At 42.5% G+C, this 15,994-nt stretch overlaps 1 protein-coding gene and 1 long non-coding RNA gene across 2 annotated transcripts; both read left to right on the top strand.

The window, feature by feature from the left end:
* The first annotated feature begins 426 nt into the window (after positions 1-426).
* Positions 427-5,786, top strand: LOC115492298 (alpha-ketoglutarate dehydrogenase component 4). The gene is made up of 4 exons (XM_032744627.3): positions 427-553; positions 1,377-1,440; positions 4,254-4,456; positions 5,694-5,786. Exons 1-4 carry the CDS (start codon positions 515-517, stop codon positions 5,709-5,711), a joined length of 324 nt encoding a protein of 107 aa, XP_032600518.1. The 5' UTR covers positions 427-514; the 3' UTR covers positions 5,712-5,786.
* A 3,229-nt stretch (positions 5,787-9,015) lies between these two features.
* On the top strand, positions 9,016-15,760 carry LOC140682091 (uncharacterized). Its single transcript, XR_012053337.1, has 2 exons — positions 9,016-9,894; positions 13,884-15,760. It is a non-coding gene; the product is annotated as an uncharacterized lncRNA (long non-coding RNA).
* Positions 15,761-15,994: the final 234 nt, after the last annotated feature.

Genomic DNA, 15,994 nt, shown 5'->3' with positions numbered 1-15,994 from the left:
GTTTCATGTCGCTGTTATCTCTGTGCAAAGAGTTTCTTGATTATCTTATCCCTTTTCTTGAGCTAGTAAAAAATATCTTGCATCACAGAGTTTCTATTTTAACATGTTGTAACCTAAAACTATATTTAACACACTACTTAAAAACGATTAATACAGTATTACAAAATAACCCTCCATAATACATATAGTATTCAATTTAATATTTGCGAAAAGCCAATCATAATCACATCTGGCATCTGATGTCTAGCCAAGGTCAACTCACCAAAGTAATATTTTAAATTAAAACATCGTCACTCTTTAGAAGTGAGAGTCAGCTTTTAAAATGTAGATTGGCTGTATCTTGATAAAATTCAAATAAAATGCAGAGCTACTTGAAGCTATTTTTAAATATTAATGTGTTGCCCCTTTATTTTATTTGTATTTTGGCACTGCTTCAAACAGCCCCTTCTCTGGGCCCCGCTCATAATGGGCGTGGCCTGGTATTGCTCCTCTGGCGCTGGGATATGGCGTAACCATGGGCAGTAAGATGGCGGCTGCCACTAGAGTGGTACAGGTAGCAGTGTGTGGCCTGCGGACCGGGAGGCGGCTGGGGCGGCTGGGGCTGGGAGCCTGGGGCCTGGAACCTGGAACCTGGCGCGGGTGGCAGGCCTCGCTTCGCGCGCGGCCGCCGGTCCTAAGGTGGCCGATGCCCGAGGCGCCGCTGGAGAGGCTGGTGTCCTTGGTACGGGGGAAGAAGCATGCGGCGGGGCCGGCCCGGTAGAGCCGGTCATTAGATTCCTCGTTCTGGTTCTGGTACCAAAGGATGTTACTGAGCAGTCTGCAGGCTGCCTCTTTTCGGTCGCTCTTCAAGAGGGGAGGGTGCTAATCAGTATTTCATTTCTAAGCCATACTTCTTCCCTTCAAAGGTGAAACAGAGTCTTCTTGAAAAGACATATTTTAAAAATAAGCACAGTGGCTTTGAATACCAGACGTTATAATTTATAGGGTTTTTTCCTTAATGGAACTAGTCCATCCCAGCCAGCCAGCTGAACAAATATGTACAGGTACAGAGCACTGCTAGCAATTTCACATGCTAAAACTTCATCATTCCGTTTTTGCTACTGTAGTAGCTATTTCTGCATACACACTGATTGCTGCGAGAAAATTAAGAGAATGCTTATTCCTGTTCTGAACACTAGGGTCGGGTAGTGCCTTTAAAGGTGAAATTTGTCTTTGTGTAAAAATAAAATTCAAGTAGTAATTTCACCACAGTGCTGGTGCACAAAGCAGCAGTATAGAAATGGTTGTATAATTTGTTGTGCATTTCATTTTATTAATGTTTGTCTATAAATATGTGTTATTTTCCCGATTTCTCCTACTACGTTGTCTTGTTCTAGGTAGTCAAGCCACATACTCCCTTAATAAAGTTCCCAGACAGAAAAAGTAGTCCCAGACCTAAAAGTAAGTATTTCATCTATAGATACAATTTATGCCATATTTCTTTGCATAAACTGTCGTATATAAGAATCAGCACACAATTTTTCTGCTTTGACTATGCAACTCAACTGATTTTGAGCAGAGTTTCTGAATCATCATTTAGTTTGAAGGCTTCCTTTTCAGACTCCATACAACTGCATAATATATGCATGCCTTTATTTTTTGGTCAAGGCAGAATCACAAGGATATCTAGTGATGTTTTTCTACTTATATAAGAAGTCATATTTTTGAAAATACTAATATTTACCTGAAGTGATAGTATCCAAGTGAATTTGAAGCAGCCTTAGGCATTTGGTGATCTTTGCAGAAAATTATGTTGCATTTTCCTCATCCTTTCTTTTCCTAATTGGAGTGTGTGATGGTGGTGGCATTTAAAACCCTAATTTATGGTTAAGAGCCATTCCACTGTACATTTTAAGAAGTGTTTCTTTGTGCTAATAATTAATACTGAGAAAAAAATAACTTCATTGCAATCTTTGACATTAATTTTTACACCTATAGCTATGTTTATATTTATAGGGACCTCAATACTGTTACATTTAGAACATCTAAGTTAATGAGCTATATGTTGTTTTAATATTCCATTTGAGTCAATAAAGCATTTGAAACTAAAGTAGTAGATATTTTAAGAAGCTCTGTTGTTATTGTCATTTGTTTAGAAATGATACCACACTATGTATTTGCCACAGCATTATATTTAGGATTTAACTTTTAGTTTATCCATTAACACTGCAAAGTATCTACAATAAACATCAGTGCCACTTCTGACTTGCCTATGAATTCTTCAGGAACTATATTCTGCGATAACTTTCAGTCAGAATTTTGTATATTGTGCCCAGTTCAGCCAATTGCCCCACCTTTCATGCCAGTGAATTGCTTTCTCAAAGGCTTAAAAACATGTTACTTAGCTTATGCTTATCTTTGCATCACAAGATTTTTGTGGTTATATATTTAAAGTATATTAGACCTTTATACATTAATTAATTTCTGCTGCCTCACTAGTGAATTGCAATCTACTTCACTTTGCTTGAATGCTGTAGCAATAACTGTTTCACCATACCAGAATGTTGCTTCTACATAGCTACACACAGCTCTGCAGATCAAGACTATACTTTTAGGGATGCGAGTGCTTTAAAGGTCAGCCACATTCTATTATTATATTACTACTGCAACATGATGGTCTCAAACAGGGAAGGGAAAACTGTAGTAGGGACTGTATCTGAGCTTAAGCAACAGCAGTATTAGGTCAGGTATTTTTTAATCTTGACTTTAGGTTTTTGATTGGCTAATGCTTCTATTGTAAATACACTCCAGACTTTAAAAAATACAATAGAAGAAAATCTTAGGCAAATTTCTAAATATTTATGTGGTATATAAAACAAATTTGGAGAAACTGTCTTTTTTTTTTAATATATAAGGTTACTTCTTAAAAATACTTTGTAGTCATTACTAGCCAAAGCTATTATCATCTGTGTGTTGTTTTCTTTTGTTTTCATCCTCTGTTCCCTTTGCCTTTTGCTCTTAAATTTTAAAATTTCAGTTTAATGGCATGCTCCCTGTTCAGATTCTGCTCCTTTTGATGGGTTCTCTTCCTCCTTACTCTGTTTGGGACCTTACTTTCTTGATGACATTTTGTAATATTAAGAATGGGTATAGCATTCTATTACATGTTGTGGTACGCCGTAGTTGTGAGCTTTTTCTTTCTCTAAGCCTCTATCTCTTTTTCATTTGTTTGTCTTTACAGTTGCAGTAATCAAAAAGCATCATCTTAGTTGGATGTTATTTATTTATCTTTCTACATAATCCCCTGCACACACATATTTGATACTTCATGCTGCTTCGGCAAGTACAGCTTCCCAGTGAAAAAGCCTTTGTTAGGATCTATGTTGATTTATCTTCTGTTTCCACATCTGTGGGAATTTAGGGCTTTCTTCTGGCTGCCCTGGCAGGTCTGGGACCTTGGCAGGGATTAGGAACTCTCTTGTACAGAGCCTTGAGAGATACTGTCTGTGATTTTTGTCTATGGAGAGGAGTTTTCAATTTTATAGGATGAATTATAAGCTTTGAGTGTTTGATAAGAATAATAATTAAATGTGACACGGGTGCAAAAGTAAAATTTTAGGTTTTTAGATTAGGGGTTCAGAGAGGATAAGATAGAGGAAATTGAGTGTCTTGTCTTTTTCTTTTTTTTTTTATGCCTTCTATGTTTCACTGTAGTGTTAGCATTTTTCTATTAGTTTAGGCTGGAGACACACTGTTTAACATAGATGATAAATATTGGCACATTATTATAAATATAGCACATGTAGTTTTTAATATATAATATTTGTAACATCCTACTGGGGGCAGAGCCCCGCACGCTGCCCTGCAAGACAAACCTACGGCAGGGCAGCAGAATATGTTAGAGATAAACAAAATAAACAACCTTAAAAACAACACAGACAAATTATAGCTTCTTCTTTAGCAACAAAGCAAAAAACCAAAAACTTTCTACAATCTCAAAATCACCAATACCCACAGATTCCAACACACATCCGTATTTCTGCCACTCAAATATGCTTTCTTTTACTTTCAGAATTTTTTCACCGTGTTCTTGGTATATTTAGCAACAATAAAAACAGTTTGTGGAGAAGTAGCGTATATTTTAATTATTTTAATTCTTTTTAGTATTTTTTATAATGAATAACATTGTCAACTGGTAACTTTTATTGGCTACTCACTAAATAATTTTAAAGTCTTGTTATATTTCTGTAATGGTTTTGCAATCTGGATTTCAGTACTGGAATCTCTACAAACAAGTATGCCATCTCTTGGTGCTTCAAAAGCACAGGAGTCTGTAGGAGGCAGATCACCAGGATTTCAAAATATTTCACCTGTTAGTAGACTACAAGGTATACCAGACACTTCTGAATCAATGAGAACCTTACCTCAGAAATACAGACGAAAGCTAATGTCAGATGAAGAGATTGAATATATTCAAGTAAGTTTCATTTATTGTTGTGTATTGTCTGTATTTGCCTAGTATTTATCTTATTTCTACACCTCCTTCCAAGTTTAAAATACGATATTACATTGTAATTCTTGGCAAGTGTATACTTTGAGTTTTCACCGCTTTGATGCACAGTACCCAAACTACAAAATCTTAATATACAAGGTACCCAACTCTCACTAATTAGTAGCTTGTGGTGTCACTAATTAGAGAGATACAGCCATGCAGACAGCTTGTGATAGTCATAGCCTACATTAATCACAGTCACTACCTCTTGTGTAACAGCTGTTTAACGTGTAATTTGAATATGCTGTACAGGAGCACAAGAGTCTGTTCTTAGACCAGCAAAGGCTATTACCAGGCAACTGAAGTCTAAAATATTCCTCGAGCTAGTATAAGTTATGTATTAGTAAGTTACTGCTTGTATTTCTACATTTGATTAAACTTTATATAAATATTTTCTGCAATATTTGCAAATATGCCATTGTACATAAAAGGCAAGAAAAGCCTGCTTTTGTTCTGTAACAATTTTCAGTTGTGAACACTGATGCTTAAAAAGGGAGAATGCACAAAATATGAAGAACTGAAGAGACGGGTGTGAGTTTGAAATGAAAAGACACATAGCTTTGTTAAATTTTAAGGACACCTACAGTGTGATCATATTAATAGAGAAAATCAGTTTTCCTTCATGTATCTCAGTATGGTATTATAATTAGAAATAAAATTAATCATTTTGCATAGTAATATGATCCTTGACCTCTAGCATAAATTTTGTAATGGTGAGGTAAACTGTAAAATAATTTCATTAGCAATATAATGAATTGAGTACCTTTCTGATTGTAATGGCTGACCTTGGGTTTGTTTTTGCTTTGGAATTTGGGCAGTGAAAATAATTCTAAAACTTCTGGTTACTAGTACTGTGTTTATCAGACCTTTCTAAAGTGAGTTAGAGACATGTTTCTTCAGCGTGGGAGAACTGGAAGAAGCTATAAATATAGGTTGCAGGTACTGATCTTTTTGTATTTGTCCCTGAAAAAATGGAGTTCTTATGGGTAGATGCTGATACTTTGACACTCTGCGTATGTTCCTATACAGGTTAAAAATAAATGTCTAAATCAAAAATTAAAACTAAAGCGCTATTTGTTAATCTAGAACATTGAAAAATATTTCATCTCCATTTTCCATTCTTTTAGTGGAATACATTTAACTATATGCTTTTATTTTACAGCGCGGAGGTCCAGAATAAATATGGAAGATTATATGCCACTGTTGAAGAATAAAATATTACATTCACAATAAAGGCATTTCCTTAATATTACAATTGTGATGCTGGTTTGGGTTTTGCCTTTTTTTTTTTTTTTTCCTATGTTCTCTGTATTCTTCACACATTAATTTGTAGCTCTGTAGCCTATTGTATTAGTGACTCATTTTCCCAGTGCTTTTCCATCGCCTTTCCCTAGGCAGAAAGACAAATTCCAGAGCTCCAAATCTCGGGAGGTACAAGGCTCTGTGCTATCTTGGTTCTTCCTGGGAGCCAAGGCTGACAACAACTCTTTGAGATATATGCTCATGGACAAAGTACAGCTAGTGCTGAAGGAGGGGACTCCAGAGAAGGGGCTTGACCTGGGGAGGAATTGCATCACCACTTGTCCTCCTAATTGGTGCTTTTTACCAATTATGCTAATTTCCTAAAATTTATAAAACTGTATTTACCCCGTTTGGGTGGGCTTTTCTGGATATCTTTCCATAACTGCTCCTGAAGGCCTTCAAATAAAGATCCACTTTTATATTACCTCCTTACTAAAATTATCTTGAGTTTCATTTCCAGGTTGGGCCAGAGGCAACAGTTATTCTGGCACACCCAAATGGGACAAGAGAACCTGGTACCCTTCTTCTGGATCAGAAACATCCTGCAAGGAATTCTTTCCTGCCGCAATCTAAAGAATTCCATGCAGCAGCCTGAGGTTGAGACACCACGGTTCCAAGATCCTGCAGGAGGTAATATAAAGGTAGCTCTTTTTGCTGTGTAGTATGTAGTTTGTATCTGTGTGTGTATTGTGTATCTGTCTAAGGTCAGTAATTGCTAGCAATCCCGGGTCAATCCGGCATGGGGGTGGGGGAATTTGCTTTTGGAGTGGTTTCTCAATGTTTTTTTCTTTCACCGCTTTTCCAACCTGCCCCAGATCAGCTGGGGGGGAGGCGGGGCGTGCATGTGTGTGTTTGCCACTGGTGTTTTGGTTTACAAGACAAGTGTCTGCTAGAGAAGGCAGAAAAGCCTCCCTTGGAATGGAGAATGTAAACCCCCTCCCTCTGAATTATTAGAATTTTGAAATTAAGGGGCTCTCAGGCAAAAATATGAGAACAGGAATAACATTTCTTTACTAGTATGTATAATAAAGCAAACAAACAACAACAACTACGGCATTAACAGCAAACAGAACCAGGAACCCAGTGACAGCCTTTTCATCTGTGGCACTTTCCCCTTTGGTGTAGTTACTGTCACAGCCGGCAAGGGTGCTGGCAGGCTCGCGGTGGACAGGGCAGATGCGGCGATCCCCACATGGCTGCAGGGGGTGCTCTGGCGCGGGCTTGGGGAGCATATGGCAATGGCAGCTTGGCCGAGACGGGAAGAGATGAAAGGCTTTGCTTCACAAACCCCTGGGGCAGCTGATCCCGGTGCCCCTAGCAGGACTCTTGGGAGCAGCAGGCTGGAACAAAAGGGATGAGCAGAAATCCCAGGGCAGTGGATGAGAATGTATCAACTCTTCACTGCAATAGATGGAACCTGTGGGATGTCCTGGTAGGGCAGGGGGATGAGGGGCCCAGCAGCAGAAAAAAGGTTGCCTGCTGGGTTATGCTGGTGGCAGCGAACTCCTTTCTCCAAGCTGCAGGTCCTGAGACAGAGTGAAAATTTAACAGGGTAGAAATCCATTTGGATTTAGGTGAAATGTGCCTCTTTGAGCTTGCTAGGCTGCCCCAGAGCAGAGCAGAACAGAGCAGAGCAGAGCAGAAAAATTGCTTCCCTTGCCCAGCTGGCAATGCTGTGCCTGATGCATCCCAGGACAGGATTGGCTCTCCTGGCTGCCAGGGCACTGCTGACTCACATTCAGCTTGCCAGTGGCCAGAAGCCTGGGTCCCTTTCTACAGTGCTTCTCTCCAGCCTCTTGCTCCCTAGTCTATACAGCGCAGAGTGACCCAGGAGTTCTTTCTGTACTTTCTGACAAAAACTGAGTACAAGTGTAACTAGCTGTAAGTGTAATGTGAAATCAGCATAATGAATATGCATGAACCTATTGTGAAATTCTATGCATATGGAAATTAGTTAAGGGTAATAAAAAAGGATCCGGAGTTCTCAGGGGTGTGCATGTCCATTGAAGGGGAAAGATCCCTCACATGTGTCCAGCACTGTAATAAAAACATACCGTTCCTTACAAATTGTCATGGTTTGGCACTGGCACAATGCCAGCGCCCCCATGAAAATGCAGCCTCTCAATTGAATGCTGTGAAATGCGATCAGGAAACAGAGCAGAGCAGGCCCAAGCTTAATAACTAGGAAAAAAAAATTATTAAGCTACTATTACTCCTATACTACTATAAAAGAAAAAAAAAAAAAAAAAGAAAAAACACACACAAAATTCAAAATGAAAACCTTCCAAAGCATTCTTCCTCCCACCACCCAACTCCAGCAAACCACAGTGAGACACAACCTGGACCCCAATCAGGTTCCCACCCTCCAGATAATCAACACCCAGTCCATCTGCAGGGAGAGAGGAGCCTCTCCTGTGCCACAGACCCCCCAAGAAACACAGCTGCCACATCCTGTGTTTCCATGTCACATATGGCACCGCCCGGAGAAAAAAGTTTGCCAGTGGTGACCCTCTCCTTTCCATGCACAGTGCTCTCACCACCAATGCATGGATGGACAGACTGCTCTTAGTATTTTTTCTTTCAAGGATGCCCTGCCAAGAGGGGAAAAACAACAGTTCAGTTTTTCATTTTTGGGACCGCAGTCCCCCCCATTTCCCCCTGGGGCTGAGGGTCTCAGGAACAGAGATCTTTTTCTCTTCTTCTTTGAAGACTGGGTGCACCACCACAAACCTCCCAAACTTTTCTCTGTTCGCTCCACTTCTGTCTTTTCCCAGCTGCTGAAGCAGGTCTCTTGGCTCACCGGCATCCTCCTAAAATACAGTCTCTCTTGGAGGAGAAAATTGGTTCAGTCTATGGCTAACAAGAAAAAGTCCAGCCAAAAGCCACTCCATCATCTCCTCCCACCTATAATTTCCCCTTTTAACATCCCAGGGTTCAAGCTGTCTCTCTTCCTCTCTTTCAAACCGAGGAGGAGTAAAATTTCACAAAGCTTTCATTTCTCAGGAAGGGTTAAAAGTCCCGACTCCCTGGCTGGCTCTGTGCCCAGATCTGTGTCTCCCACGGCTGGGCACTTTGTGGCCTTGCGGGAGGGGGGGGGGGGGGGGGGGGGGCTCCTTCCCTGCGGCGTAATGCCAGATTTTTCCACCCTGCAGGGGGCCAGCCCAGTTCCAGTCCCCCTCCACCCTTCGGCCTTACCTCAGTCAGGCCGCGGGCCTTCCCCTCCCCCACCCAGCCACGGGCCGCGCAGGGGAGAGTCCTGCACTGCACCCTGACCGCAACCAAAGAGGGAGTTCTCCTGGGAATTCTGCTTTTAACCCCTCTGTGTTCTCAGAGGCATGTCCACCCCCAATTGGTCACTCCAAATGTCAGTATCCAAACCTGACCCCTGAATGGATTGTGAAAGACAATAGCATAGTTTTTGTTCATCAGGAAAAGTCACAGGGACTGTGTAAGTCACAGGAAACAGTGGGGCAGGAGGGCAGGATGTACTGCTATTAGTAGATAGTGGAATTGAGAGATCTTTAAAAGCTGTGTTACCATATTTGGAGAAGTTATTGCAGGGTTAACGCTACCTCGGGGGAAGAAGAATAGGAGCTTTCCTCAAACGACCACTGGACAGCAGAAAAAAAAGACCCCTAGCAACACGCCGCGCAGATGCAGAGCACGTCGAGAATATCACAAAGTCCGGAACTGAAGGGGTATAAGAACTGAAAGACCGGGAGGTGCGGCGCGAGCCGTTGGTGGGAGCAGAGGCTCCCCGGCCGCCCAGCGCTGCATTTGCCCGTACTGCTTGCTTGCTAAATTAATAAAATTCTCTTTATAAAATGACACAAATTGGTCCCGTGTCATAATTTATCACAACTTGGTGCCGTGACTCGGATAGAGAAATAGCCTGGTTGTTCTGGGACCCTCGGGAGGCGCCCCGCCTTTTTTTTGGCGGCCCGATTGTCCCAGACCTCCCGGTCTCTCTACCGACGAACCTAAATTAAGCTGCGGGCAAAGGAGAACCGGTTACCCCTGTAAACTTTGTGCACGAAGATCCGAGCGAAGACGCAGGACGCGTGAGTATAGGCCGGTTTCCCGCTCGGTTTGGGGTGGTTTTCCCAGAGTGTTGTGTGTGAGAGGTCTCATAGAGACCAAGTGAGTGCGGACCCTCAGTAGTGCGGTTCCCAATACCCGAGAGGGCTTGGGCCACGAACCAGGGGAGCGTGTGTGTGAAAAATTGAGTGCACTCCGGAAGATGGGACAGAGGAAGAGCAAGCCCTCTGGTCCCATGGGTGGGGGAACCCCTGCAAAGCTTCCCCAGATTCCTGAGGATAGTCCTCTAGGAGTAATGATAAATAATTGGCATGCCTTTCCCAGTAGGGGAAAGGGAAAAGATAAAGCAAAAATGATCCACTATTTTAAGGAGGTTTTGGAAAAGTTTGGACCCAAATTTGGGAGGTTTGGACCCAAATTTGGGGGATTTTAAAGAGGTTTTGGAGATTTGGAGCCGAGTTTGGAGGGTTCTGTCCCAAATCCAGGAGGTTCTGACCCAAATTCGGGGAGTTTTAAGGAGATTTTAGGGGGTTCTGACCCAAAACCAGGAGCTTCTGAGCCGAATCTGGGAGGTTCTGACCCAAATTTGGGGGTTTGGAGGCAGAATTTAAAGACTTGGACCTGAAATTTAGAGGTTTTGACACAAATCTGGGGGATTCTGACCCAAATCTGGGGAGTTGTGACCCAAATCTGGGGGGTATGGACCCAAAATTAGGAAGTTCTGACCCAAATCTGGGGGGGGATTTGACCCGGAGTTTGGGGGATTTTAAAGAGAAAAGGAGAATTATAAGGGAAATGGGGATGAGAACCTAGGATAATAAACATCAACAGGGACCATTAGCAGACACTAAAAGGCCCCTGCAAAATCCCCAATGGAATAACCAAGACCCGCAGCATAGGACCCATATGGACGACCTGCAGAACATAATCATACAGGGCATTAAGAGAGCCGTCCCTAGGGGACAGAATGTGCAAAAAGCCTTTAAGGTGCAGGATGAGAGGAGGAGGCAGTGAGACAGGAGAAGGAGATTCTCTCAATCCTAGCCCCGAGGACTAAAAGGCAAGTAAGGCAATTATTGGGACTATTTGGGTACTGCAGGTAGTGGATAGGAAATTTCAGTGGAAAGATAAAACTTTTATATGTGTTATGGTTTGACGCTGGCACGATGCCAGCACCCCATGAAAATGCAATTTATCAATTAAATATTGTGAAATGCAATTGAGAACAGAGTAAAGCAGGCTAAACTTAATAATAAAGAAAATAATTTATTATACTATTACTACTGTTACTATAAAAGGAAAAGAAAGAAAAGGAAAAAACTATACAAAATTTAAAATGAAAACTTTCTAAAATATTTCTCTTCCTATTACTTAACTCTACTAAATTATAGTGAGACTCATTTGGATCTTTAATTAAGTTTTTATCTTTTAAGATAATTAATACTGAGTTTATTGAGGAAGAGAGGAGTCCCCCTTGTATTACAGACTCTTAGGAAACACAGCTGCTACCTCTTGTGTTTTCATGTTATATGTGGCACTGCTCAGACACACTGGCTAGTGTGACACACTTTTTTTTATGTTACAGTGTTCTTACTACTGTGCAGGGATAGAGATTGCTTATAGGGCTCTTTTAAGGATGCTTTGCTAAGGACTATTAGGAACAATAGTCTAGTGTTTTATTTCGGGACTATAATCTCTCTCATTTTCCCCTGGGGCAGAGGGTCTAAAAACAGAGATTGCTTTTTTTCCTCTGAAGACGAAGGGCATCTTTACACTCTCTTTAGCTCTCTCCGTCTATTCTTGAACTGGTAGTTGCTGAAGGAGGTCTGTACCTTGTGATGACCGGAACCAGAGAGAGCTAATTCTCTTGGGAATTCTGCTTTTAACCCCTCTGTGTTCTCAGAGGCGTGTCTACTTTTAATTGGTTATTTTAAGTGTCAGTATCTAAACTTGACTCTTGACTGGATTGCACCTGTACTTAGCCTCCCTGATCTGAAGAGACCTTTTTATCTGTTTGTTAATGTAGATGGGGGGACGGCATATGGAGTTTTGGCTCAAGATTGGGCTGGGAGTAAGAAACCAGTAGCCTACTTATCAAAGCTTCTGGATCCTGTTAGTCGTGGGTGGCCCACCTGTTTACAGGCAATAGTGGCAGCTGCTTTGCTGGTAGAAGAAACCGGTAAGATTACCTCTGGAAGCGAGTTAAGGGTAATGTCCCCACATAACATAAGGGGAGTATTGCAGCCGAAAGCAGAAAAATGGATTACAGAGGCTAGGCTTTTGAAGTATGAAGGAATCCTAATTTCATCCCCTAAATTAACACTTGAGGCCACTGCCCTCCAAAATCCTGCACAGTTTCTGTATGGTGAGCCTTGCTCAGAATTAGCACATGATTGCCTCCAGCAAATAGAAGAACAAATAAAGATTAGACCAGACCTGGAGGGGGAAGAACTGGAAACAGGGGATAAGCTGTTTGTGGATGGATCATCCAGGGTACTTGAAGGGAAAAGAAGGTCGGGATATGCTATAATTGATGGGAAAACCCTACAGGTAAAGGAATCTGGTCCCCTGAGCCCCAGTTGGTCCGCCCAGGCATGCGAATTGTATGCAGTATTAAGGGCTCTAAGATTATTAGAGGGAAAGGCGGGGACAATTTACACTGACTCAAAATATGCCTATGGTGTTGTGCACACTTTCGGGAAAATTTGGGAGGAAAGAGGTTTAATCAATTCACAGGGTAAAGGACTGCTGCATGATAAAACAGATTTTGCAGGCAATAAGGGGTCCAAAAGAGATAGCTATAGTGTACATACGGGGACACCAGAAGGGCATGGGAAACACAATCAGAGGAAATAATCTAGCTGACCAGGAGGCAAAAAGAGCGGCACTACTAACTTTAAAATATAAACCGATGAACATGCGACGGGAGAATTGTACCACCTGTGGGGGTGGTTTGGAATGTTTTTGTGAAAGCCCTGAGGAGAAATATTGCTGTTCACATGGCCCAAAATTCATTTGAACATTTACTGTTCAAGAAAAACAAAAATTGAACTGAATGGGGGTATGGGAAAAAGAGGAAGGTAAATGGATATTACCTGATGGTCGGGAGGTGTTGCCAAAAGCGATGGCATTGAGAGTATTACAGGCAATGCACGGCAAAACGCACTGGGGAACTCAAGCACTAATAGACCAATTTGCTATTAAAGATATGTGTATAGGGGTATATAACCTGGCCAAGCAGGTGACCAGTCGCTGTCTAATCTGCTTAAAGGTAAATAAGCAGCAGCAAAGAGAGAGAGTGATGGGTGGTCAGAGCTGGTTCACAGACCCTTTTCTCACGTACAGGTGGATTTCACAGTTACCTAAAATAGGAAGGTATAAGTACTTGCTAGTCATAGTGGATCACCTCACCCACTATGTGGAAGCCTTCCCCACAGCAAGGGCAACTGCACATGATGTAGTAAAAATAATACTGGAAGAGGTTATCCCCAGATATGGTATATTGGTGGCGGTGGACTCAGACCAGGGCCCTCACTTCACCTCGAAGGTGACAAAGGACATTTTTAATACTCTGAGAATACAGTGGAAACATCACACCCCATGGCACCCACAAAGTTCCGGAAGGGTGGAAAAGATGAATGGGGAAATTAAGAAACAATTGACTAAGTTATGTCATGGGTAAAATGCTTACCCCTCTAGCACTGTTGAACATCCGTACCCAACCTCCACTGATGTGGGGGTTTCACCCCTTGAGATGCTGTTTGGGATGCCATATGACATTGAGGCCCCCATGAACCACCCATGTATAGAAAATTTTCAAATCAACACCTACATCACACAGATAATGAATAGGAGAGAGGAGCTCCAGAAAAAGGGGCTGTTAGTGCAGAGACCACCTTTGGACCTCCCCATTCACAAAATAAAGCCTGGGGATAAAGTACTTATTAAAACTTGGAAAGAAACCTGCCTGACCTCACGTTGGGAAGGTCCGTTTGTTGTTTGCTTACCACAGAAACTGCTATCAGAACAGCTGAGAAGGGGTGGACTCATGCGAGCCACGTCAAAGGTCCAGTCACCACAGACGACCACTGGAAGGTGACCAGCCAGCCTGGGGACTTGAAGGTTACCATTAAGAAAAACTGATGAACTCTGTATACATCATTCAAGTTGGTCACAAAGGGGAGCAAGAGGGATATAATTACCTGCTTGTTAGTGATTATTTGATAATTTGTAATAAGGTAAACTGTGATTGTTATCCTTTTGTATGCTTTGCATGTAAAGTTTGCCAAGAACGGTGGGGAGTCCAGTGCCGAAGGGGGAGGCTGCCCACTGGGGTTTGTACAGAATGTTACACGACTGAACGAGAATTAACCAAAGCTGTGTTGAAATTAGGGGAGTGGGAAATCAGTGGATTCCCTTTGAATCTGAGGAAAATTTACACCAGAGGGGTGCATCCAGAAAACTTTTGTTTCCACTCTAACGAGCCCCCTCCATTTGTTGCCCAAATTATAAAAGAGTGTTGTCGAAGGGAACTAAAGGGGGTCCCGTGTGACCCACCCCCGGTCAAGGATAAGAACTGGGAACAGTACAAAGTTAGGCAGGAGCAGGGGAATGGGCGCTCAGGCGAGTACCGCTGCTGCCGAGAAGATGGTTTACCCCGCGGCTTGAAGCACCCGAGTCGGCGGGCGAGGCAGAGGGGAAAGAGCCAGGCCCCCCAAAAATAGAATAATGCTGAAATGCTCCAACTATTGCCAGCCAAGTACTAAGTTCCTCCAGAAGACCAGTCTGATTACCCCCGAGACACCAACAGGGCAACAAACCCAAAAGGGGAAAATAAGACATTATATAGTAAATGCAAGGTCAGGACTCCACCCTTATTGGCAAATTACTGGTATTACAATGTTTTTGTTTTTTTTTTACCCTATACTAAGGAGAGGGCTCCCAAGCTTTACATCGACCTTTTAAGTAGACACTAACCCGAGTGGATGGTGTGGGAATTCAGAACCAGATAACATCCAGATCCCCTAGTTTTAACCCACAGTTATGTGAACTACCCCCTATAGAGCCTTGTTTGGATAGAAACGGATTTTATATGTGCCCAGCATCAAACCCAGGGAAAGGGTATTGCAACTACCCTGGAGAATATTTCTGTGGGCACTGGGGCTGTGAAACAAAAGCTTCAGATTGGTCAGTAGCAGGAGATAAATTCCTTAAAGTATCATGGGGGCCTTATGGATATAAACCTCTGCAGAAGGATTCCAGTGGTAAAATTGTGAACTCGGAGAACTGTCATTATTAAGGGAAGGCTAGAAGCATCACACCTGATGCTGATTAGAGCAAAATATGAGTCAATACCAGAAAACCTAGAAATGGAAGAGATCCCAGTTATAAGCCACCAAGAATTACAAAGGTTTGATGAACAAAATGATGAAAAGACAAAAGGGGGGATTTGTGAAAGACAATAGCATAGTTTTTGTTCATCAGGAAAAGTCACAGGGACTGTGTAAGTCACAGGAAACAGTGGGGCAGGAGGGCAGGATGTACTGCTATTAGTAGATAGTGGAATTGAGAGATCTTTAAAAGCTGTGTTACCATATTTGGAGAAGTTATTGCAGGGTTAACGCTACCTCGGGGGAAGAAGAATAGGAGCTTTCCTCAAACGACCACTGGACAGCAGAAAAAAAAGACCCCTAGCAACACGCCGCGCAGATGCAGAGCACGTCGAGAATATCACAAAGTCCGGAACTGAAGGGGTATAAGAACTGAAAGACCGGGAGGTGCGGCGCGAGCCGTTGGTGGGAGCAGAGGCTCCCCGGCCGCCCAGCGCTGCATTTGCCCGTACTGCTTGCTTGCTAAATTAATAAAATTCTCTTTATAAAATGACACAAATTGGTCCCGTGTCATAATTTATCACATGGATTGACCTCTTCCTGCCGAGAAGATTCTTTTTCCCATGTCAAACCACGACACAAATCCTTATTGGAATGGTGGGGTTTTGATTTCTAATCCGCATTTCATTACAAGGGCCAGGCAGGAGGGTTTTCTGTCCTCGCAGGGGCAGAGGGGAGAACGGACCTCCTTGGCGCACCCCGGGGAATTTCCCTGGAGGGGGCTCTGCTCTGC

Source organism: Taeniopygia guttata, chromosome W (assembly GCF_048771995.1).
Source record: "Taeniopygia guttata chromosome W, bTaeGut7.mat, whole genome shotgun sequence".
Classification (NCBI taxonomy): Eukaryota; Metazoa; Chordata; class Aves; order Passeriformes; family Estrildidae; genus Taeniopygia; species Taeniopygia guttata.
This window is presented reverse-complemented; position numbering and strand designations above follow the sequence as displayed.